The 27348-nt window shown below is 38.9% G+C and overlaps 1 protein-coding gene across 1 annotated transcript in view; it reads right to left on the bottom strand.

Annotated features, from left to right (window-relative positions):
* The window catches only part of LOC130201129 (receptor tyrosine-protein kinase erbB-4-like), a 294285-nt gene that overhangs the window by 40737 nt on the left and 226200 nt on the right, over positions 1 to 27348 (bottom strand). The window contains exons 14-20 of the mRNA XM_056425857.1: positions 24835 to 24928; positions 18192 to 18346; positions 15921 to 15965; positions 13692 to 13824; positions 11242 to 11364; positions 9363 to 9461; positions 5038 to 5223 (exon numbers count right to left, since the gene is read on the bottom strand). Of these exons, the coding sequence (XP_056281832.1) occupies positions 5038 to 5223; positions 9363 to 9461; positions 11242 to 11364; positions 13692 to 13824; positions 15921 to 15965; positions 18192 to 18346; positions 24835 to 24928 (835 nt within the window). The remainder of the gene's footprint in view (positions 1 to 5037; positions 5224 to 9362; positions 9462 to 11241; positions 11365 to 13691; positions 13825 to 15920; positions 15966 to 18191; positions 18347 to 24834; positions 24929 to 27348) is intronic.

Raw genomic sequence — 27348 nt, 5'->3', positions numbered from 1 at the left:
ATTGAGCTGGAGGACCACAACAACAAGAGAAAGAGAGTTAAGGACGGTGTGTCGGCGTTGCTCCACCGGCTATGTTAATATGTAAACAGGCACAGGTCCAACATACTAACACACATTTGCCAGCATCACCCAGATGTGACGATCACCGGACAAGGAGATTGCTTGGACCCAACTCTCAACTCAACTTATCCTCACTGCTTTTATATCAGTCTAAATGGGATGAAAAAATGACAGGAGTGATTGGCATTTACATTGGCATGAGCTGAGGTCTCATTATTTCATGTATTGTGGTATTTAAAATGTCCGACCATAAAGATGTTCTTTCAGTTTTTTAACATACTGTGACCTGATTCTGCCTTTCGGGAAAGTGTTTGGCCACTGTTTGAAATGTTCCTTAATTATGTAATGGAAATACTAAACTGAAGTCGCCACTGCAAATGTCCCTTTAGTCCCCAACAGGTGATCATGTCTGCACTTCTGGCGTCTCAGTAGAGACAGTCAGTGTGCAATCGGTGTTTATCGGCATGTCTTCTTTGTTTCCCTACAACTTAAACACCATGTTATTGATGAAAGCATCGTGCTAAAATACCACTTACATGAACAAAAAATACAATAGACGAATTCTACCTAATCAACCCTTCCCTTTGATGAGAATTGTAACCGGTGACAACGTGCATAAATCATCTCTCTCAAATCAAATAGGCCTTTCAGGCCCAGGGGAAGGGAAGCATTCTAGCTGCTAACATTGGACCATACAAGTAGTTATGCAGTCATGAAAGAGCACCACAAAAAAAAAGATTTAGAATTAATTAGCTTGGAAATGAAAGGGAGGAACAGCGAGAGCGGGAGATAGAGCAAGTGGCTAGGCGGACACTTGTTGACATTTCTAATGGTTGGTGGCATCAAAGGCTCGACTCCTGTGGTCGGCCCCTCGCTCCATGTGTTAACATGCAGTCTTGGAGCAGGCGTGCGTTCTGCCAGTGCTGTTTGGGATCAAACATCAGAAGTGTTTTCTACAGGAGACGAGTGTGGGAGAGGAGAGTGGCAGCAGAGTTTGTTAGCGCGTACAAGTTGGTTATACTCACAGCAACATGGCTGTTCTGTAAAACAGACATAAGTGAGATGGATATCGGTTATACAAACACAGCATGGTTTATCGCTGGGAAAAACGTGATTGTTTCACATATTTTCTGCCTATCACTTTAAACTTAAATAATTTCAACAACAAATGACATAATGTTTTTAATTTGTGAGATAAAAAAAGGTAATATTTGATACCGGACTAAAGGCATTCCTTGTTATTGCATCAAGGGAAATGTGTCCTAAATGACAATTCATTGATTGGCAAAAAAACCTTGCAGTCTTTTTAATTTATTAAGATATTAACAATAATTCAAGGGCAGTTGCCCTGAGCTAAATGTTGCACTCTAAAAAAATATAGTGTTCCGGTGGAATTGTTATTCTGGAAAGTTGTATGAGTCAGCAAAAGGCACAACAATGTCCCATTCAGGTAGAAAATATCGTACATGTATTCCTTTAATTTATTTAAACAAGACTAGACAACTAAACATAGTAGGTTTGCCTTACAGCACAATATTAACATACGTCTATCATATAAATTAATAGGAAGCAATGGCAGAGATTATTCATAAAAAAGTTTAGAATGTGGAAAGAAATGCAATTATTGGCCAGTGGGTGGCTTATCAGTATCACAGAGGTCCAAAGATCAAGTTAAAGTCAACCCTGCTTTATTGCTTCACTTGACAAAAGTGATAAGTGCAAGCATAATATGTGTACCAGCAAAAGATTGGAATGTAAAGCTGTCTTACATAAATGTTTAAAAAAAGACAGAGAAAAAAATAAATAAGAGAATCACATAAGAAAATACATACAAAAAGAGAGACAGGAGAAGGGGATTAGACAGAGTAGAAAGGACATCGGAGAGAACTGAGTTTTCATTAGAACCCTGGGGATGTGTATGATGAGCTGGAGAGAGGCATGTTTGCCTAGTCTGGTTCACACAGAGAAATTGCCCTGTACCACACACATGCGCACATGCACGCGCACACACACACACCCCCACACACACACGCACGCACACACACACACACGCATGCACACACACGCATGCACACACGCACACACACAAATCCAAAGCAGTAATGTTGCTGGTGAATAAAAAAAACAGTTGTCACCGTAAAGCGTGATTCGATGAGGTCATGCTGCCATGTTGAGGCTGTTTAAACAGTCGTGTTGAATTGATATGGTTATGATGCATCATCCTGAAACAAGTCTCACAGGTAGTAGGACACCAAGTTCTCCTTCAAACGCAGAATATGTGAGGCTCACATTAAATATTTAACAAGAATATGAATTGCGATGGCAACCACCACTGTTATGTACAACTTGTGTGAATGCGGCAAATGATATAACTTCCCATCTACTGTATTTTTTGGTGTGTCTGCGTATAACTGCAATAAATGTACTATCGCCAGTGTTTTCACATTAATTGTGTTAAACTGCAGATAAGTGACTCTGAGACATAATACTCTATTCTGTGTCTCATTTCGACTGGCATTCTTTTTAGGAACAGATCATCTACTTCTAGTTGAGATTGGACTACAAAACAGACACATGTCAGACACATTTAAATTAGGTGACAGAGAAAGCACTTGTATAGTTACACTGTGTGACAACAATTATACCAGTTTACAGTACTTGTTAAAACATGATATGTGGAACTCATGTGTTTCTCATGTGTATAAATAATACACTCTGATTTATTTAAACTTCACCCTACACACAGCATTGCCTCAGGATAAAAAGTGTAATGGCTCATAAATGAGGGAATCCATTTTAGCAGCAATAGAGGGGGGTGCTAACGCATTGCAAATTTAAGTAAGTACAGTCAAATATTTCTAATTTTGCAAGATAATTAAAGTGGTATCATGACACCAGCTGACAACAAATGTCCCTTCCCCTGAAATAGTTGACCCATTTCTTTCAGGCTACTTGAGGCATCGTCTCGTCGCACTTCCCACTGCACTGCAGTGGAGTCCTATTTTGATAAATCTTGTATTGTAGGAGTGGTTCCAAAAGTCAAACATCTGACATTGTAGCAACACTACTCTGCATATATGAGCAAGAGGACCACAGAGTGGGTGAACTAGGAGGAGATTTAAAAAGCATTTAGAGATAATGAGGACACAATTATGGAGACAAATAAAATAAAAATCAGACCCAAGGAACAGAAAAAGAATAACACTCTGGCATCAGAGCCTTACATGCGTAGTATTGAACACACTAAACAATACACACGTGAGACACCGAATAACAAAGGTAAGTAATACAACCTCATATCTAATCTTTAAAAAATATACAACCAACCATGTGGACAACTGTTCACAGCGGGCAGGTATTTATTCATGTATATATTAATATATATAATATATATAATAATATAATATATTTAATATATAATATATTTTTCCACAAATTAATTAGTTTGAATAATTCCATAGTGTTCCAAATGTTAGTGTTACACAGCATGGGAATTTGGTCCGCACAGCAAAATTGAATGAATGCATGATCTGATCGCCTTTGATATATATTTATATATATATATATAAACTAAAAAAAACACATTATGTGGGGTGATCAGAACTGTGAACCAAAGTTTAATTGATATTTTAATATTTTCCTATGGAAGCTCACAGCCTGCCTCGGATTCAGAAAAATATAGCAACACAAATATTGGTCTAAGATATTAAATCTGGGACTAGGGTGACTGCTTAGTCATTTTCATTCTGCTTCTTTTGGCTTTTTAACCAATTACTTTGCTCTTTGTGTATGATATTTATCAAATGATGTGTGTGTACATATACATATATATATATATATATATATATATACATACTGTACATATATAAAATGTGCAGGTATTGTTAGGGTTGTTATCCCAAGTCAGATAATGAATCAACACCGTGCTAATTGTTGTGTTAGACAGTCAGACAAATGGATCTGTCCACTATTAATATTGATAAATATAGAAGAATAAATTAACATGCACTCCACAAACACCACCACAATCAAGCTAGGCTTTGAATTATTTACTTCAGTTCTCCAGAGAGGCAGGCAAGGGGCACTACTATCTACTGTTGAATCCTCTACACACACCAGCACACACTCACGGACACTTTATCAAATATCAGCAGACATATTTTCACTCTGGATGTAAAGGAGTGAGTCACTTGGCCTTTTTTAGCTGAGACACACAACAGGGCATACTGATGGTTCAGTAGATGGGTGTGTGTAAAACACAAAACACAAGTATTTATACAGTAAGATGTCAGAAGGGATGTGGGATAATCCTGAAGTATGCAGTGCAGCATACAAAATCTGCAGTAAAGACCCACTAAGGCATAAGTGTCAAACTCAAGGCCCGCCACATCATTGGGCCTATGCTGCTTCACAGTGTGCAGTGACAATAGACTACATCTCCCACAATGCATGTTGATGTTGTGACCCGAGAATGAACGGCATCCTAGCCCGAGAAAGCAGTGTTTCCATATCGGCGTTTAACTAAAGACAAGCGATTGAGTTAAAAAAAATCGAGAAATAACTTGAATAAACAATAATCAAACGCAAATATAGTTATTTAACCATATGTTTTTGAGTAGTTACATTTATACAGTTTTACAATTACAACCGACCCTTTGAGGGAAACCATATTGGTGATGTGGCCCAGGGTGAAAATGAGTTTGATACCCTTGAGGGCCTCAATGGCCAACACTCCAAATCATCACATATGACTCGTGGATATCTTTGGTGCAGTGAAGGAAGCAAAAAAGCAGCAATCAGTGAAGACAATCTACTAATAAAAAAACTATTCACGTAAAAAAATCAATACTTCAAACAAGCCTTTACTGATCTGACAATCCACCAGCCTATCAATGACCTAACCAAGCAACCAGCCAAATACCAAAGCAATTAACCACACGAGTAAAACAACTATAAATAAACTTTTTCAAACCTTACCTTGGCAATCTGGACACACCAATTGAGCAACAGCTGGGACCCGATGTTGTCCTTGTGCTCCAGGACATAGTCGAGCAGGCACCCATGAGGCATCAGTTGTGTGACCAGCTGGATGGTGGGACTCAGGCAGACACCCAGCAGGCGGACCAGGTGGGCGTGCTCCATGCTAGCCATGATCAGGGCCTCCTGAATGAGATAGATACACACTCAGGCATGTTGGGGAAAAGGGTGAATGTTGACATCTGTAATGAGTGTTGTTCACTCCAGGAAACAAAAAACTGTTTTAGCAAAACACAAACAGAAAATACATGACTGTCATTGTGTTATTCTGATCTTAGATACTTTTGATTGTGAGATTCTGTTCCAAAATCCAGGCCTCACTGTGCTTGTCTTTATTTGGATAAAGCTGAACATGAACTCTTGACATTTACACATAGGTATCTTTCCTGATTACTTTGTCACTAACTAAATTGTGTTTATATTTGCATATTCAGAACAAGAAAACATATCTTTGTAAAGAGAAGTACCATATTAATAGTGTGCCCAAACAGGTACTCGTTCAGTTAGTGTCAGAAAACAAATGCAAGGGCTAAAGTTCAAAGACTTAAGTTTATTGCGTTTTCAAGTGTAGACTGAACCGTCTAAAACCATATGATCCCTTATTCTGTTTAAGACTCAAGTTACCTTTGAAGCAAGCAGAACAGCAGCTTTTTATTCATATCCTCAACATCAAAGTGACTCACTGCTTCACAAGACGATCGGCATGCTTTGTAAAAATGTATCAAATACACTATAGATTGCTGTAAATTATGTGTCACTGTCCTTTAACAGTCAATCCTGTCTTTCCACTGGTTCGGTCTGAAGTATTGGAGCTTTTGAGCTAGGGGGGGTGCAACCTGCCTTGTTTGGGTTGGTTGTCCCTCCCTCCCCTTGGTTGCAAGTAAGTCAAAGTCCTGAGCAAGGCACTGAACCCCAGTTGCTTTCGGGGCATCACCGCAGCCCACTGCCTTAATAACTAAGGATGGGTTAAAAATGCAGAGACTAAATTTGAGGGATTAATAAAAGTGTATATTCTATTCTATTAGAAAATATGCTAGGGTATAGTAAATACGTCCGTATGAAGAAGCTACTGGAGTACATTATTAATAGAGCTTTGAACTTGCCTGCATTCTCAACATCTTTATGTGCGGCATTTTTAGAATAAGAAAAAATATTGTCATTAGTTGGCAAGAAAATTATCGTAGTATCATACAAATGATTAGGGCTGCAACAACGAATCGATAAAAATCGATTATTAAAATAGTTGGCAACGAATTTCATTATCGATTCCTTGTGTCGCGCGATTATTACGGCGCTCAATAAATCGCGGAGCATAATAAAAGTTGAGTTGAGCGCAGAGCGGCGCAGGAGAAACCAGAGCGGAGCGGAGAGAGAGGACGGAACGCTGCGTTGTGAGAGCCAATCAGCGCTGAGCTGCTCCGCTGTTGATTAATCTAATTGGCTGCTGCTGCTCACGTGGCGCTGGATGCGGAAGTCATTCACGTCGTCGGAGGGACATTCACGGAGCTGTGTGCGCCTACGGGTGATGTTATCAGGGCTCTCAAGTGTCACGCATTGAGAGTGACAGTCACGCATTTCGGTCTTAAGTCACGCACTCCCGCCACACATCGTATTTCTCACGCTGAAAAACAACTCTCGGCTATTTAATGTTTTAATGTGCCGCAGCGCGCCAACATGAGCTGGCCGCGCTGCCCTCACCGTGGAGGAATCAAGCGCTCCCCTGGAGTTCTGCTGTGAGGAGCCACTTATCAGCCAATCAAAAAAAAGAAATGGGCTACACAATAGCCAATCAGAAAACAAAGTATTGTATCTGGGTAAGATTTAATCCAGCAACCAATGAAAATAAAGCATCCTGGAATTACGCGCGACTGATATTATACATTTGTATTACTTTTCCAAATATTTTGGGATTTTATTTTTTTCAATTACTTTTCTAGGCCTGGAAATAGCCATTTAAAAATTCCATGACTTTCCCAGGTTTTCCATGACCGTACGAACCCTGTTTTGAATAAAGGGTTGAAAATTCAGTTTTTTTTATCCGATTAATCGATTAATCGAAAAAATAATCAACAGATTAATCGATTATCAAAATAATCGTTAGTTGCAGCCCTACAAATAATACAAACACACTACCACACACAATATAAAGACCATATATTCTGTGTAACTATACATAATACATAATAATTCAAGATTCAAGATTCAAGATGTTTTATTTGTCACATACACACACAGGGTGTGCAGTGAAATGAAAGTGGCAATGCTCAGCAGGAATGTGCAAGGGCAACAAGTACACACTATTTACAATAAAAAACAACACAATATTTACAGTAAGTGTGTGTGTGTGTGTGTGTGTGTGTGTGTGTGTGTGTGTGCCTACAACCAGTGATGAGTAATGACATAATGTGGGACTTTACTGTAGAAAGAGGGATGGAGCGCTAAATAAGCATATGAGCAAAACACAGTATGTGTCCACAGTGCACTGACAGAGAGATACGACAACAACACACTCTAGGATTTACAGTTTATGGCTCTTGTATCACAAAACGTGTAATCGGATCCTTGTTCAGGTGCGGGCAGTATATTCAGTACAGAAGATATGTTGGACTGTATCCCTTTCATGTCAATATGGACAACCTCGGGTTTTCCCTGTCAATGTGATGTGGTTTACTGAGATGTCTTAACCTTTGAATGCATGTCATCTTTAAGGTAGTGCTGAATGGAACCCATTTTATAGATTCAAAGTTGTAAGCTTAGTCCATGAATGAACAAAAAGCATGCTATGGTACTTTTACAGTTGCATTCATTTGAATGGAATCATATTTAGTTTGTACTCTTAAAGCAACAAAAAAATTCTACTGACTACAAAACTGGCAGTGTTTAAGTACACTTAAGATTATGATTTCATAAAATCCTTAGCAGTAAACTAAATTACAATAGAATTGTGGAATTATGGAGGTAATTGTATAATTAATGTCAGTAGATTATACATGTATTAAGTAGGGGGTATGTCTAGTGCATTTGAGTGTCGGTATGAAGGAGTCTGGATATGTAATGTAAGGCCTGAACGTCCAGTGAGAATTACTCTTGAAGTAATTCTCTATGCATTTTAAATGAAAGTGTTTATATGTCTTCATAAAAAAATCTGAAAATGACTGTTTTGCAAAGAGTAGTAACCCCATTAAAAAAAGAAAAAAAGAATTGGAGATACTACTTTAACTACTTTAAAATGACCATTGACCCTTGTTCACTTGAAATGTGCTTGTATATGAATTGAACACATGAAATACTTTGTTTGAGGTTATTTTCTGATACTTGTTTGTAATTTATTATGAATAAATGATGTAATTACGGAGCCCTTTCACTAGATTCTATGGGTAATATCTTCTCCATCTCCTTCTTCCAATCATAAGCATGCTGAAATACACTGCAATACAATCCACTAAATCTACTTATTACCAAACTCAACAGGAACTGTATATGTTAAATGCATGTTTTGCTCATATGCTTATTTAGCGCTCCATCCCTCTTTCTACAGTAAAGTCCCACATTATATCATTACTCATCACTGGTTGTCTGATTGTGAGACAAGCCCTCAAAATGCATATTGCATTAAATTAAACAGACAAAGAATAGTCATGAAAGATGTCCCGTTAAAAATAGAAAAGCTAACAATCCCAAATTCTCCCTCTTAGACTGTCAAACTAAATGTAAAACATGTGTGCCTGCGTCTGCATGTGTACGTGTGTTGATGGAGGCTATTTCATCTACATTGCATCAGGGTGATAATTTTCTCTTATTTTTTCCCAATTTTCCTTTTGAAATAAGCCATGCTGTGAATATTTTATAAATAGGGCCTTTTGCACTGGGTGCCTGTGGTATGGTGTGTGTGTGTGTGTGTGCGCACACATGTGTGTGTGTGTGTATAGGCGTGTGTGTTTGTGTGCGCATGGGTGTTTTTGGGGCTACTGATGGTTTGTCTTCTGTTGTCTTTATTGAGTCTGACTTTTGTACTTCATGTCTTCATTCCATCTATGGATGTTAAAAAATGACTGAGTCCTGGTTTCAATCTGACCATACAAGATGGTTAACACCTCAAAGGGTTAATTCACCAATGCAACAGTGCCTTATAGGTATATGTTGCATCTGTTGGATTGACCTACTCAAACATGGTTTGAAATACGTTAATATAACATACAGTATAAAATGAAGCTGATGGAAAACTAGAAAAAAGTGTCAATTTTTTAATTTTTTAAGATACTCACGTCCATGAACTCCACGTTAGCCTTGGGTCCCGTGGCCTCATTTAGGATTTTAACGGCTACAGGGATCTTCACGGTTTCCCCCTCTGGTATCCATATACTCTACAGAAACACAACCGCACAGTGAGTCGTTATACTGAATGCCAAGTCACTAAACTCAAACATAGCAACGTCGTATTAAGCAAAACATAATAAAGATTGAAGAAATTTCTCTCTGGAGATGAATAAAGTTCAATCTAATCTAATCTAATTTGAATGGGAAGAAGCCCGATTAATAAATTAAGTATTTTTCACCTTGAACTTGCCATCTGTCATAATAAACATCCTCCATATTCTCACGGGCGGAGTATGATATGTTCTGCATGCTGTATGATTAACTGTGATTTTGTCCTTCAAAAAGACTTGGGCAAAACTATTTAATCATTTTGAAGTATCCAATTTCAGGTGGGATTAAAGTGATTAAGCAGCTGCCAAATTGGCCAAAGCATTTAAGAGAGAAGAGAAATAAAGTGCCTCTCAACTTTATCCAAATGTGTTCCACCTTTGTTCTGCACTGATGTGACAACTTCTCCCCAGTGACCGAAGGACCAACACTTCTGCTCATGGAGTTAAAACACCTGTCCTCCCATTGCTGCAACTCCAATGTGATGCCTGCATTTGAAATAGTCTTTTTACCCGCACTTCGACACATATTTAGCAGAATTCATTTGTATTTCTTCATATATTAACTGCATTTTGGATATGTGATGTATGACCTTGCTAGCATGGTTTTAAACATCTCAGGTTTTCATTAACATCTCTCTAACTAATTGTTACAGTACATAGACTGAATATAGCACTTACTATCTAAAAACATGTTTCTTTATTTCATTGCAGCCTGAAAATTATTTGCAGATTGTATCATTAATACATTCACTGTCCATTGTAAACCAGATGGCGATGGAGCTCAACGTGAAATTAAGGACAACTCCTCCCAATATAGAGCACATTGTTGACTTCCATGTCAAGGTCGATTGGTCAACTCTGCCAGGTGAGTATTGAAAGAAAAGGCCTCAGGTGGAAGTTCTGTTGTCAGTAAAACACAACATACAAACAAAGCTGCACGGTGTTTCCATGGCACCAGTGGCCATAACTCTACAGGGAACCTTTAGCAGCTCAACAAATAAGAGTGTATGTAAAGAGAGAGGTTTTGCACACAATTAACACTAAATTTTCAAGTCAACCTGGAGGCTGACCCTCTATATTACTCATGACCTCTGTGTTGTGATTGTGATAAGATTATGCAATCGAGTTGCTGAAGGTAGGATATCCTGCAATTGGGAATATCTCAGAAATAACCAACTGTTCCTTGAGAGGATCCAGAAGAGGCTATTTATCTATATATCGTAAGGCCACCGAGGAAAACTGTCTGGGTCCTAGGGCTCAGCTCTGAAACTAAGAATGGACAATATACTCTTACATGCCTAGAGATGCCCAAAGATTCCCCAAGGAAATGTGCAAAATATTGATTTGAAAAAGGACACCTGTGCTTCTGCTCTCGTACCTCTGATCCAGAAATGTCCTATTTTGTGAATGGATGGATCTACAAAGTGGCCCATGATGATTTCAGTGAGAGACTCTGTTCTTTATCATTCCAGCAGTGTCTTTTTTTTTTTTTTTACCTCTTATTTCACTGTAACCCCCAGGGGTCTCAGTGTCTGCGATTACTTATTCCTTTCATCACACGCCTTCCGTCTCATTTCCTGTCATTAATGATTCTGCAATTCATCTCTCCTGTCTTCCTATTTTTTCACAATCTCATGACATGATCTCACCTTGAGCATTCATTCAAGTAGAATCTGAAACACAGTGACTATTATTGTATCTTTTGGGGGCATTTTACCTTGTAAACGGTGCCGAAGGCCCCTGACCCGAGGATCTTGACCCTTTTGAGTTCTGTCTCTTTCAGGATGCGAAGCTGGGCTTGGTTGGGTGCAGTTCCACTTGGTGTTAGAGGTTCCACCAGCTAAAAACACATCCAGTAAAACAGTAGTCAATCAATTGTTGAAATACCTGATATCACTTACACTGCCAAGCCATTATATGTGATTTAGCTAAAAAACAATCATGGGAACACAACACACTACCACATTCAAGAATGTCCATATCTATAAACACAGAATAACTGCTTTTTGAGGAGATGGTGCCACATAATATGCCATTATTAAGTAAACAAGTCATGATTGCTAATATTCATTTACAGAACTGTTCCTTGAATCAATTGCAAAAAAAATTTCTTCTAAAAACTGTATCTTAATTTCCTGGAAATCATAAACAACTTTAATGGAGTTACTCGCATGTTTTTCTTTCAACAAGAATGATTTCAATAGTGTAATTAAAATTAAATATTTACTGTATCTAATCTAAAAATCATTAATCTTATCATGCACTTGATTGGACCTACTCTTAATCAGTAACTGCTCAGTACTTCAGGTGACAGTAGTGTTACAATGATATTTTCTCCTGACAAGATCCAGTTCCATTACCATTTCAATATCACAAGTGAGAGATGTAATATGTGAACAGAAGAGCGAGATGGAGAAAGGTGGACGAATAGCGGGCGAAAGAGGAGGATAATTGTGGAGCCTGAAAAGGAGTTGACACTTTTGTTGTCTCATTACTCCTCAAGTGGAGGAACGAACAGATTTAACAGCAAGTGAGGGAGAAAGATTATATGAGGGGAGGGAGGGAGGAAGGAGTGGAGAGGAAACGTGGCAGAAACAACAACAACAAGACAGCGATGGAGAAGCGAGTGGCTGAATTAGTCAGGGGAAGCAAAAGCATAAGAGAGGGAGCAATATAAGGAAAATTAGGCGAAGAGTGGAAGATTTGAGCGGGAGGGAGGGCAGAGAGAGGAAAACGGAACAGGAGTGTAAATCAGCCTGGCTGTGGTTGGCAGCTTATGTCCCTCTGGCTCACGGTTACCATTTGATTAAAAACAATAGCCATTCTTCATTTAAATGGAATAACAAATCAGCTCCTGCAGGGTGGGAACAAGCAAGGCGGGGGGCCACACAAGCAAATACACACACTGGACAATACAGATGTCTCTGGAATGATCCGTCCACACACACACACAGCAGCAGCCACAGTACAGATATCAAATCTGTGCACCTTCTCACTCCACACGGCAGCACTGAAACTAATTGTGAAAAGTAGTTGAGACATTGTAGAATTGGTTAAAAAGCAGTCAAACAAGTGAGTGTTATTGTGTGGGTTTACAAGTTAGATACTTGTGATCACTCGGTCTCACAGGTATTAAACACTTCCTTATAGATTAAAATGCACCTGTCTGGGCAGATACCATTTAATATTGTTTGCAGCCCATTCCACTTCAGCATTAAGAATGACAGCAGGCTTCTTCTGCATGCTGTTTGTAAAGTGCTCTCCATTAGCTTTACAACATGAAGAATAAATGACAGTGAGAGTATAAATGTCTGCATAGATGAGAGAAGTGCAAGTATGATAACAAGCCATAGCTGTGCTATTTTGTCATTATAGAAGCTTTTGGCAAAGACACTTTACGGCTACTTGTGTGCTCTGAAGAGGGAGGAAGCGGCGAAACCAGACATTATTCTCCTTATGAACACACAAGTGTATTAGATGATGTGCTCTTCTTTTTCCAACAGAAAGGAAGAGTGCCTTTTCCACTACTAATGGCCGGGTCCCATACCTCTTCCAAACAGAAGTGTCCTCTCCAATATACTACGGCAGAGTTACAACCTGAGCCTCAGAGTTTCTGACCATCTACGCACCATCTGGAGACATGAAGTCTCATTTTCTTTTCTCTGTCTTTCAGTCTGGCTTTCTCCAATGTTGTAAAATGTGTGCCAGTGTCTGTACTATGAATGCACACACTCACATTGCTATGTTACACACACACAAGCACACACATGCAACATTGTATTCATACAAATTCAGACAAACGTCCTCAAGCATTTCTTCTGTTTTGAGCTTGTCTTTCTCTCAAACTAATGGAAAATTCCTCATAAGATAAATTATGTGGAACAGCAAAATATTGTACAACGCTACACGGAAAAAACTATTAAGTTCTGTTTTCCCTTTGAAATGTTCCACTCCTATTTCACCACTATGTTTTTAATGCTTTTGAGTCTGTAAAGCCTAAGCTATAGAAAAATGTGTCAGCTAAAACATACAATAATAAGTCATAAAACTTCCACCAATATCCTCTCATCCACAGTCATTGACAGTCTTCTGACAACATCATCTTTTAATGCTACATGCATGCAGGAGTTTCAAATTTTTCGCTTTTTTATTGACCACCCTTCTCACCTCAGTCTCCAGGAAGCGACGGAGGGCTCTCTTCTTCTTGATATTCTTCCGGCGCACAGACACTGCGACGCTCAGCACCATGATCACCACCAAAAAGAGGCCGCCGATCACCCCTGCTGCGATCAGAGGGGTTCTGAGGAAAAGACATCGAAGGGGGAAAAGAAGGAAGGAGGACAATTAGTAGATGATGAAGAGACAGATGAGAATGTGGGCAATGAGAAAGCACGATGCATTATCTCCAAGGGGTTGGGGTTAGATAGGATGAGGAGAAAAAGATGGAAGTTGGCATCAAAAAAGACATGTCTCTAAGCATATGTGTTTTTAGGCAATGCTTTGAAAACCTCATTTTTGTCTGTAATTTTAGTATGTTTTTCCCCAAGGAGCTTCATCCGGTAACAAACATCCCTCTGCCCTCCCTTTAATAAAATAAAGACTGGAATAAAAAACATGGTAAAAATCATCAAAGTGAATTATCAGCGTATACTGACGCTGTCTTTTGAAATCGAGCCTCTCGGTAGTTTTCCTGTTATGCTCCCCAAACTGTCGACGGAGTTTATGCAGAAATGAGCGGGAGGAGTTGGCTTCCCAGTAGCCAACCCCCATTTAGTTTTTGCTGAAATCAAAGATTAATAATCTTCATTTGATCAAGGCATACTAAGACTCTGTTCTCAATCAAAGGAAAAAGGCTGTTGGTCAGGACTGTATAACACAGACTGCAAGAATACACCCCGTACAATATTATCGCAGGATATTCTTTGGTAATTTAGATACCGTGTCACCATTACAGTGCATATAGATTGTCCATCAGAGAGAATTGGAAACATAATCTTTATAAATGTACATTGTATATTATGGTTACGATTCTTCGAAGGAATAGTTTAAAATATGTTTTTTTGCTTTCTTGCTGAGAGTTAGCTGAGAAGATCAATACCTTTCTCATATCTATTCACGAAAAATGAAGCTGGAGTAAGAGGGATAACTTAGCTTAGCAGCCTATCAGCTCCGCTAAAGCTTAGAAATGAACACGTTATCCCTCGCTTTCGATTTTGATGCCACCGTATGTACTTTGCACAACCTTTAACCAACAGGTATACTCTAAAAAACAATTCAACAAAGTGTGCGCATGTGTTAGTATTTGTCTCAGACGCGTCAATTATAATCAGTCTATAATCAGTCAACAAGAAAGGTCACCCACAATTTGACGCACGACCTAATGCATTCATGCACAAGGAGCCAATCAGGGAGCACAGAGATATCAGACAACCAGCTGATGGTTTTGAATCAAATTGAAAAGGTACTGCCAAATGGGAACATGTTAAATGAGGAATTCAATTTGATCAAACTGAATATTACATGTGTATGTGACATAAAGTGATTAATCCAGTTTAATCAAATAGACTCACAATCTCGACACAAGATGCACGTTAATGCCAGGTGGCTTAGTTTAATCATGTATTTCTAATAAGCCATTTTTTGTCGTGCCCATAAGCCAATACTTCCAACCGGTAACCGATCTACAAGATGAATGACACCTCAGAGCAGGGCGCTAAGCGTTGGGTTTGCTGGGCGTCTACTGCTGTATTCTAGCCCGAGCTATCGGAGAAACGATAAGAGCTGAACATTTCCCATCTGCTGCAGTCCCCCTTCCTCTTGTTGTTGTCCCAAAGTCTATTTTAGAAGGAGAAGGCTTGCTCTGATATTACTGGCATCTCCTTACGGATCTATTGGTCTCAATGAAAGGTTCGTGACTGAATATTGATCAGCACTAAATGGCTATCAATTTGATTTTTGTTTATTTAAGTGACTGTACAGATCTTTCTTCTGCAGCCTCTTATCATATCTGCAGTATGATGGTCTGTGTTATCACACATTGTCTTTTACCATTGCACTGGTCTGTTTTAGCCTGCTGCACAATTCTGTTATTTTGGCACTCTCTCCGAACTCATCAGTTCTGTGTTGGCTGCTCACCGTGCCTATAAACCTTGTTTTTTTCTTTCAAAAATCTAATCCCAAACACCAGCCAACAATTCTCAGAGCCCACTTGATGTCAAACTGTTTCTCTCATGAAATCTTGAATCCATTTGCTGTAAACTGCATGTGTTCCCTCACCCTCTCAGTAGCCTCAGAACAAAAGCTAAAGCACTATTAATTGATCAAGAACCAGGCAAATTGCTTACACACGCGCGTAGTTTTCATTTGAAAGATAATCCCCGGAAAATAATGTTGTACCTGTCCATCCAGCCAATACAGTCCTGCAGTCTTGGTCCAATGCATCTAAGTAAACAAACAGGACAACAAAAAAGTTAGACTAACAACATTCATAGTTTTCCATATCTGAGAATGATGAGACCCGGAGTTCAGCAAAAGAATACATTAATACTGATTAATGAAAAAAAACAATCTTAACCCAGATCAGTTCATTACATTTTGGTTTAGGATAATTTCCCTGAGTGGGCTTTTTCTATTTTGCTTGCTTGATAATGCAACTCATGTCATAGGACGTAGGTCACTCAGTTTATGTATCCGGGTCTACCATATTATAATAACAACTTCGGAAACATTTAGAGATCAAGGATATACAAATCAAAAATCAAATTCACATTTGTATTATTCATTATTTACAAGGAAATTCAATTTGTTAAGTTGCACACTTTAGAGAACAATACTACGATATATGTAATACATAATCAATTTTTAAGTTCATGGAGTTAAACTTAATTAAGATTTGGGATGCACTTGTATTTGTCTGGTGGGTGCTGGATGTTTTTCTGTGGTAAAGGCTCTATAGCTGACTGTACAGTAACTCACAGGGACAGACAAACTAAAGGGAACATGTCAAAAGCGTATCAATTCAAGTTACTTTGAGATGCTTTGATTAAAGGCATTTGGTCTGCAGTGAATCTGAATGCATTCCAACTGAATGGAACTGAATTACTTTGTATCTGTCCATTTATTGTCAAAGTAACTTCTTTCTTCACTTTCATAAATGGACTTTAGTGTGATGGTCATACCCCTGACTCTACAAGCTACCTTAAGCCAGGATATATTGGTATCTCTATCTGTCAACAACAGCCTTTATTGCCATCTGTAAAAACATCCTATATGTGTGTGGGCGTGTGTGTGTGTCTGTGTGCGCGTGTCTGAGCGCACGTGTGTGCAGGTGTAAGCATGTATAAGTCACAACTATATCCTCGTGGTTCGGTTTCGGTGTGGCCAAATGGGTGCAAGCTTGCAAAGCTACATCAGATCCAAAGCAAAGATCTCTGCTGGACATTTCACCAGTCCTCCTGTGTGGATGTTTCAAATTTCCCTCGTGTAGCTACTGTGCACTACGACGTCTGACAGTCTTAATACCAGCGCCAAAACTCAGTCTCCTTTGAATATTTAGAAGGGAGGGATATTGGTTTCATCCCTGTGTCTGTGTCTTTGCCTCTTTGTCTATCTCGCTCTCTTTTCTCTCCCTACACCCAGCTTGTTTTTTTGAGAGGTGGATCTGCTTATAAAGCTTTACCTGTGAGAAAGTGTCAGCCTGGTGTTTTTCATTTACGACTACATTGCTATGCTCGAGCAAGCTGGAGAATGTCACTCAGGAGAGTAGAAATAACACACAAGGAAGTGACGTAAACTCCCTGTGGAGTTCAATACAAAATGATGTCTTACCAATCCATGTTGAATGTTAAATTGAGCCATCAGTGGCTAGTGAGCAATGGAGAGTGGCAACTCTTTTCATTCCTCATCTCTTCTCTCTCATCTTTTGCTTTGACTCGATTAATCTCTTTTATCGTGCAAGTTGTTGGATCCTAATTTTATGTGAGCAGGATGTGGATAGTGAAAGTGAATATTTTGGAAATTGCACTAATAAACCACAATGTATATGAGAGCCAAATGCACTTACGATCGCGGCACAGGAGAATATATCTGATTGTCCTTGTGGAATATATATTGCTGGAGGCTTGTTGATAGAGTGAGTACTTGCAGGGCAAGTTGGTGAGCTCGTTACCAGTTTGTGGTAGTGCTACACAACTGCCAACCAAGCAAGTGCAATACATTATGAACACAGTTTATTCAGGAGTATTTCATTTTCTCTCTCAAGACTGACAACCGTGCCTCCTTATGTCGCAGCTTGGACTCCAACAGAGCAGGTTTTATAAAACTGCATGGTGCAATAAAACTAATACTGTGCTTTATACATTTTGGACTCTCTCACTCTTTGCTTCACACGTCAGTATTATTGAGACGGTTTGTAATTTCTCAGTAGTGTAAATGTGTTTCATATACACACTCAGTAACGGCAGTGTCACAGTGGCCAACGTATGTATCACACAATCTCCCATTGGATCCTCTTAAACCATCTAAGATGACATATTGTTTTATTTGGATAAATGATTATTGACTTCTGATTTATGAAGGAATGGTTGAAATCTATTGCTTCTATAAGAGTTATTAATTGGACCATTGAACCCAACACCTCTGACCAGTCCTGGTCCTGACTGTTCTTACCCCTGGGTGCAGTTGGCATGACAGGGATGACATTCATTGTTGGCTTCTGCATACTTGAAGATGAAACTGTTGGCACCCTGCAGGCCATCGGGACACTTTTCAACACAATTAGGACCATCTTTGAAATGGACGCATTCCACACATCGCTCTGGGCCCTATGGAAAATGAAGAAAATAAATGTTTTATTTGGATGTACATTTTCATTTTGAAAACATAGTTATGAATAAAATGTACACGTGTATGCATAACAAAATAAGTGACTAGCTACCTTAAATGACATCTATATTTATGTTATTGCTATTATTATCATAATGATGATGAGTCATTTTATGTGTGCCTGGTCTCTGGACAGCTTTCTCTCACAGATGTTGACAGTTTTTACTGGATAGATTTACAAAAAAATTGCTGTGTAGAGACTATACTATAACTACTATAACTACAATGACATCATGAAACATGGCATAAAGGACAAATCTGTGGCGTCAAATATTTAGGGAACAAAATATCTACTATAGCCTCAATGTGTATGTAATGTAGACAGATTGATGGGCATATTTCTACATCAATAACTTGCCAAGTGCAGGTTTCTTAGCAGCTTTATAGATTACATTGTTGTGCTTGTGTAGCAGTGAAAGCGTGTGAAGGAAAGAGATAACAAGGAGCAAAAGACAGAAGGTGAAAAGTATTGTCGAGTATTAAGGGGAAGTGAGGGAGAGAGAGTGGATTTGGAAGCAGAATACCACAGTGATGGGGAGAGGCAGTAAGAGCGAGCAAGATATAATGTGAATGAGAGAGAGAGAGAGAAAAAGGGACGAGAGGGAGCAGACAAGACGCATAAAGCAGTGCGAGCAGAGCAGGCAGATAATAACCATCGCTCACAGCACGCACAATGACCATAACAATCCGCCTAGAACAGGATTTATGGAGCTAATATAGGCAAAACAGGAGGTAGGGGAGGAGAGGAAGAGAGGAAAACAGCTTTCCCACACACGCCTCGTATCATCAAAAGGCCTCAAGAACTTCTCATTGACAAACACACCACACACACACACACACACACACAAACCAGTGGAAGAAGTATAACTATAGTTTAATTAAGTAAAAGTATAAGAATAGAAAATGTATTTCAAGAGTATGTTCTGCATTTCAAGTTGTAATTGTGTAAAAGTACAGAAATGAAGTATTCGTGGAAAAATTAACAAAATGATCAGAAGTAAAAGTACTTGTTCTGCAGTAAGGGTGACTGATATATCATCACTATTTCTGCCAGGCATAGCCTGAGGAGTGTACAGTCGGGGCCAAAAGTATTTGGAGTGTGACAACTTTAATTCAATCGAGATAACAACACTACTGCATTAAGTGTTGAGAAATTACAATCATTTTTACACAGTCCCCCCCATTTTCAAATGGTTTGATTCTCTTTTTATTTCCTGATAAATTAAGCAGATACAAAACAGTGGGTTGACTGTGGATCAGTGGTTAGCAGGTCTGTCCTTCAATCAGAGCATCTTTGGATGAAAGCATTAGCTAAATGTAATGTAAAAAGGTCTGGAGATGATTACACATGTTGCATTTTAGTTCCAGGGAAGTCTCAACATGAGGACCAAAAAGGTGTCAATGCAAGTGGAGAAGGCCATTAAAAGGCAGAGGAACTACACAAAACTATCAAGCAGAAAGCAGAAACATTAGAATTGAATATATTAAAAGTTTGGTACATTCCTAAAAATAAGAATGTACTGGCAAGCTCAGTAACACCAACAGGCACAGAGGACAACATACGCCCATGTAAAATGTAGATGTAGCAGATTTCCTTGATGAATACTGAGGTCAAGAATACTCTGGAGGAGGAAGGCGTGTCTTTGTCAAAGTGTAAAATCAAGAGAGGCCTTCATGAATCTGAACACCGAAGGATTACAACAAGGCCAGTTTAGACTTTGCCAGAAAACATCTGAATAAGCCTGATAAGTTTTAGATGAAGGTTCTTTAGAAGATGAAATCAAGATTAACTTGACAACAACAATGATGGGAAGAGAAAAGTGTAGAGAAAGAAAAGAGCAGCTCCTGATCCAAAACAAACCATATCACCTGTTTAACATGGTGAAGGCAGTGTTTGGCATCGGCTTGTATGGCTGCCAATGGAACTGTGTCACTGGTGTTCATTGATGATGTCACAGCAGATAGAAGTAGCAGGATGAGTTTTGAGGTGTTTACGACTGTACTATCTCCTCAGATTCAGCCTAACGACGCTTCTTAGTACAGATAGACAATGACCCAAAACTTACGGTGAAAACAGCCTAAGAGCTTCTCAAGGCGATTACATTAAATATTCTTTAATGGCTAAGTCAGTCACCAGATCTCAACCCAAGAGAGCATGCTTTTCATTTACTTCAGATACAAGTGAAGCCAGAAGGACCCACACACAAGCAGCAACCAAAGGAGGCTGCAATAAAGGCCTGGCAAAGCATCTCAAGGCATACAAGACTACAGGTTTAAGACTTCAGGCAATAATTGACTACAAAGTATTACAAATGATCATTATATTCACTATTATGTTAGTTTTTCTAATTATTTCTGAACCTCTGAATATGTGGGGGACTGTGTAAACATGTTTGTAATTCCTAAAAGGTGAATGCCATTTTAGTTATATATCGATTGAAATAAGGCTGAAAGTCTACACTTCAACCACATATTGATTGCTTTATTTCAAATCCATTGCAGTTGTGTAAATAGGCAAAGTTAGAAAATGTGGCCCTGACGATGTGTTCTGTCATCTGTGTGCTGGCATGTGCATCTGTCTATGTCTCCATAGCATATTTTCCATACTTTTGTCCCATCGGCCTAATATTTATGGTGCTCATTTAAGACTATGCTCAATGATCTCTCATGGCCGTAAACATATTTTATTCTCAAATACCTTCATTGACTTCTGACTAATCACTCCTCTTAATTTGTCGATAAGGGTCAGTCAGGATTAAAACGTGGAATATTTCCCTTTGAATTGTGGTATAGTAGAAGCACACGTAGCACAAAATGTAAACACTCAAGTCAAACGGTTCTTAAGTAAAGTACTTAACATATAAGTACCTAATTACACATGCAGACATATAGAAATTTAGTGGAAATTGGATCAACAATTGTACATTTAAGTAACATACACTTATACGGATGTCTACATCGAAAACAAAAATTAGCACAAGCATAACACACTGTATATCTGACAGGTAGGACAGAATTGGAGACATTTTACGAGGTAAACAAGGGACAAATAAGGTAAAAAGCGAAGGCAGATAATTATCCTTTTGCAAGAGGAGGAGTGTGTATGAGTGCTTTCTCATACATAACCAGAGGTAGTGTCTGTGCAAGGGCTTGTAATCGTGCATGTTTTGTGTGTGTGTTTGAATGCATGTATTCTAACAACTCAGAGTGGTATCTCTGTAGCTTGTGTGTGTGTATATGAACAACACCCTGGTCAAATTATGCAAATTGAAAGTATTGCGGCTCCCACTGGCTTTAGCATCGAGCCTGGCACTTCGCTTTTCTGAGTGTCTTCACACCTGTGGCTATTGGTGTGTACATATATGTGTGTGTGTGTGTGTGTGTGTGGGTGCGTGTGTGTGTATATCCATTAGTCCCATCACATCAGCAAGCTAAATTATGTGACACAGCAAACAAACCGTGTTTGGTCCAGCAGGGTATCAGGACATCCAAAAAGTGACAGCGACGCGGCCAAAGTACCCTGCTGTAAATTTAAATTGGTCTGCTTGTGAGCTTAACAACAACGTTTCTGTGAGAAAATTAATATTTCAATCTCTTCCCTTTCATGCACAAACACCAGCATCTCAGGCAGACCGACAATTAATCTTAACGGTGTCAGAGTTTATCGTCAAGATGGGCAGCCATAAACAAGCCTATTCAAGGCATGATCCAGAGCATCAGGAAGGATTTACAAGAAATGTTACTATGATATAATGCAAATAACACGATGTACAGTATATCTTCTGTAGTCTGTAAATATTCTCCCACATTACAACACACAATAGCTCAAGCATCAATAATGAGGTCGAAAGTTATAAAGCAAAGAGACGAGAGGAAGTAGAAAAGGTATGGGACAATGGTACATTTAGGAAAAATAATGGATATTTTAACTCCTATAAATATGGCAATTCAATTCAGTGATCATACATCCACACCAGTAGATTCAAATATATCTTATTTAGACAAGGGTGTTCACTATGTTGCAACATTTGCAAAACATAGGAGGATCTTTTCGATATAATTGGAACATGAAACTAGTTTACTCTTTTGAAGACATTACTCAATGAAACAGATTTACAGCTTGTTTTCAAGTTAAAAGAAACATGGATGAGATAAGAGAGAAAAGGAGAACAAAGAAAAGATGTACAAAGAGGGACGATAGGAGATTCCTTGCTGGAGGAAAGGGGCATAAAGTTATCACACACCTGATCACTGAGAAAATAATGTAGGGATATTTTAAAAGGCAGAGTGTGTGAAGTAAAGTCTGTAGATACAGGATAAGAAGACAGAAACATCGGAAAACTGACACAAAAATTCAACAGATGGATTTTTACAATCATTTGTGGATGGCCAGCAAAACAAATACAATATATATTAGGATAACTGTAAGCACAGGAGCTAAATCGTGAGGAATGAGTTTGACTTTGTACTGTACTCTAGTTACATGTTTTAACCACTCTAGTCATGTGTTTTGAAGACAACAGAATTACTACTGGTTAACAGATGTCGCCGGTTAAAATGACTAACGTCACAAATGTGTCATACAGTGATGCATTACAAATCTCAATTGTTGCCTGAAATTAAGGTATTCAATAAGATACTTAAGTTGAGCTTACTTTTTCCGTGTCTGTTGTGAAACGTTAGCAACCTAAGCTACTCTAGAGACACCACTCTCACTTATTTTGTCCAGAGCATAGCCTCATGGATAAAGTCATATCTTCAATCTCTCACTGTAGAGGGAATTAGGCCTATCAAATCTGTGTGTAAGCCGTAATGTAATTGCTATGGTCTCTGTGGCCATAACATGATTGCTGTTATCCATTTGTGGTGCAACAGGTTACTCTGGGACATTTCCATTATACACAGCTTGACAAGACACACACACACACACACACACACACACAACAGAACACACACACACACACACAGGCTGAAACCCATAAGAAACACTTGTTGAAAGTAATGCATTAATTCATGTTAAGAATCTAACCTTTTCCAGAATTACATAATTGTTTATATGCACACAAAAAATACAATGGGGATGTTGACACAGCCTCTTTTTAATTTGCATTTATTCTAATTAACCAGTTGTGATAAAAATCATAACAGAGTACTTTGACTGCTGCAAGTTTTTCTTCATACATTTTCTTAAGCTGCTGGAAGAGAGCCACATCTGTTTAATTGTATTCTCTTTCTAGCACTCATCTCCTCATCACTTGTCTAAGAGGCCAAGTGCAGGGTTGTGGGGTATCCAACTGACAGCCAAGATAATCAAACCTACAAATCTCATCCAACAACCACTCAAGCCAGCAACCAAAATTGGCCTTTGCTTCCCATGTTTGCACACTTACACAAACACACTACAGAAGTTCTGGAAACAACTACTTCCAAACTGTATTGGGCAAACTGTCTGACAGAGTACGATGCGACACAGAAGACAGCACATGGCCCTTCTGACTTGCAACTGTCGCAAATAATCCCTCTATCAAACTGCAAGATACGATTTTAAGAGAAAGTGCAGGGTCAGGGGCCTCATGTGGCTGTGTGTGGAGAGGCATACAGAAATGAAGATCAGGGTTTTTTCTTTCCACTCTGGCAATTTTCTAATGTACAGCTGCGACAAAACACTCTTTCAAAGAGTGTCCATGTTTCTCTGAGAGCTTGTGCGGTACAAAAGCCTCTTGGATGAAAAACAAGCATTTGCTTTTGATTGAAAAAAAGAAATACTGGCTGTCCCTCAATAACTTTTTGATGGTTAATTCAAAATTCAAAACAGATTAAGATACAGTCACAAGCGTACATGTGCTGAATAAAAGCTCACTACAAATTAGCATGCAATATAATGCTGATCTTAGCTGAAACATCAGTTTTACCTTTAACTCAAAACATGAGTTATAATCAATAGCAAAGCTGAAAGGCACACTTTGACTGCTAATACAATAATGAATCATCGTCTAAGATGACTACAGGGAATGTCTGCAGCTCCAAGTCATTTGGTTTGTGGTGAATATTTTTCTCTTTGGGGGAATCAAAACTGAAAACAACAATTTAACCCTTTTTAATTCTGCTTTAGGCTGGTTCATTACATTTTTGTTTTTAGTCTTTCTTATGGGATATGTTGATAATAGAATACAGAATATATAAATTAAAAAAACATCAGTTCTTGCCTTCAGTTTGATTTTCACTGCCACAGCATAAGCCAGATGAGACTTGGCTCTGTGGCATCTAGCTTTAAGAAAATTGAGGCTGCAGTTCTTCTTTCAATGATGGAATACTTCTACCATTACTGCTGTAACAACAGGGCCTGTTCTCGGTCTACATTAAGATGATACACATAAATGAGTGCTTCAATGTCTGCCTGAATGTTATTGTCTATAGAAAAGCTTACCGGACCGTTGCAGGTCAAAGAGTCATCGTCAGCTAGCTCACACTGGGCATCACAGTCCACACACACGGACCCGTTGGCATACTCCCGAATATCCCTGAGAGACAAGTAGGGAAGGGTTGGCGAGAGGGATCAAGATGGGTTAGGAAAGGAGAGAGATACAGGGGTGAGAGACAAGATGGAAAAAACATTATTTGTGAACTAGAGTAATAACATGGCTTTGTGTCCTCAGCCGTTATGGATGTCACATTAAAGTAAAGTAGACAACGTAAATGCGTCATATTAATAATATAAATGTTGTGTGCAGCACTAACATTTAAAACATTAAATTTAGGAAATTTCAATTTTATATACATTTTTTAATTCAGTAAAATTGGTTTCTGGACAACTTTCACGAAAACTATCCAACAGCGGTGATTTGTTGATTTCCTGAGGAATATCAATATCACATTTATATTTCCAGAGTGTTCTCATTAAGAGCTTTCTTATTGCTGAACACATGATTGGAAATTATCCTTTTATATCCATAATGTTTGAATAAAGTTCAGGATGTCTTTTCCAGAGCAAAAGAGCGAGAGGCTTGAAAGTGATAGAAATGTGCATAGTGTAAACATGTCTGTTTAATCTGCTAGCATGAGGGTTGTTTATTATAATAGTTACTTTCAAAATAAAGGTCAGTATATTTCGTCATAACATCAATATGTTTCAAACACACACACACACACACACATTCTTGTTCGACTCACAAGCATTGTAGCTAGTTAGGTAACTGTAATACTGATAGAATCACACAGGGGGTCGACGCAGTTGAAAAGGTGCAGTACCTGCGAGGGGTGCAATGCTTTCAAAAATCTATTAAATTAAGTGCCTGTTATTCAATTTCTGAAATCCCCTTATAATAGTAGAACACCAGAGTGGCCTCGAAAAGTCATTACATTTGACCACAGTGCGGGTTGAGTTAGCACTTTACCTTTGTCACTTCAAGACAAGGAGAATTACTTTTGGATACTTCTCTTTTGGTCAGGGAAGGAAAACAGAATGTTCCAGCAATAGAAAGCACACATGTCATCGGTCCAGTGGGATCTAAATCAAATTAGTATTAATGATGCTTAATCTTGCCTTCCCAAACCTTTCAAGAGTCAGGAGAGGTACCCCTTTGTCTGGGTGCGTGCTGGTTGAAATAATAAAGGCTGCAGTGTAGCGGTAAATGATCACTGACTTTTAAAACATATATGGCATGACGTTCTGCTGTGTTGATCTGTTAAGGGACAAAGACACAGCAACATATTTGCTGTGAATAATCAACCATTCTATCAATTTGATAAAACATGTGCCTTTAGAAATACACCTTACTGCTAGACATGTGAGCTCACACCGACGATTAAAACTGCAGATTTGGTATTTTGAACAATCACGTCCAAAATGCTTGACGAACGTTTTCCACAACAAAAAACAGTTACATTGAGGTGTAACACGATTTAAATTCCTCGTTGTTTTACTGCTGTTGGAGCTCAATGTGTAAACAAGCTACTGAGGCTAAATCTACTCCAACCAAATTTTAAAAAGCAGCTTCCTTGAAGTTAAAAGCAAGTCGTGTGTATCTAACACAGTCCCGAGTTGTTGTCATTCACACCTGATTCAAAGTCATTTCTGCACAGTGTCATACTATCTCTGTTATTGTAGACATGCTGCTGCATCTCCAGAGGGGAATAAAGGTGCTGGAACAAAAACAAAGTGCAACTTGGAGATTTGATTACACAGATCAATGCTGAGCAGATACCAAATAAAGGCTAAAAAAATGATGAAATGTTAAAGATTTCAAGTGAGACTCGTGAGACACACAATGTGACAATGCTCAGAGGGAAGTGGTGGGTTTGCATTCAGTGAATCTCTATACTTGGTCGATGGTTTACTGGTAAGGCTGATGGTGTGGGTGGTGCTGACGCGCAGGTGGACAGGTAGGCAGGGCGTGGCCCCGTGCGCAAGCAGTGACTGTGACACGCAGTGACACGCCTAGCCCCCCTGCCCCAACAGCACCCTCAGGTCCTCCTCATTCCTCTCCAAAGTGGCCACCAAATATTGTTTAGGTCATATAGGGTTCTCAACCCAAAAGCAACTTTCCAGAACTTCTGCAAAAAATAAAATGTCATTAATAAAACTCCTCGGGGGTTTGATCTTGTCACCGTCTTTTGTGAGGATAGGATAGCATGAAGCTGTACCTTCTTTTTAAGTCAAGGCCCCCCCATTGTCTTGTCACTCTGCACCGTGCTTTTCAAACCACGTCTTTAATTTATCTATTTACCCTGCGGCTCTTAAATATTATCAATAGTAAACAGAACAATTACTGCTGAACTTGAGAGCTGTAACAAAGAGCCTTGGGGTGTTTTCCAGTTGGATTGTAATTTTTTATGAGCTGATTCTGAAGCACCTCTTCCAACAATTGAGCATTATTTGAAAATGCCATCACTCATGTTCATGTTTGTAGCTGAATAGGATGAGTTGATTCATGTTGTTATA

Source organism: Pseudoliparis swirei, chromosome 2 (genome assembly GCF_029220125.1).
Source record: "Pseudoliparis swirei isolate HS2019 ecotype Mariana Trench chromosome 2, NWPU_hadal_v1, whole genome shotgun sequence".
Lineage (NCBI taxonomy): Eukaryota > Metazoa > Chordata > Actinopteri > Perciformes > Liparidae > Pseudoliparis > Pseudoliparis swirei.
The sequence above is the reverse complement of the archived record's forward strand: the minus strand, read 5'-3'. Positions and strand labels throughout refer to the sequence as shown.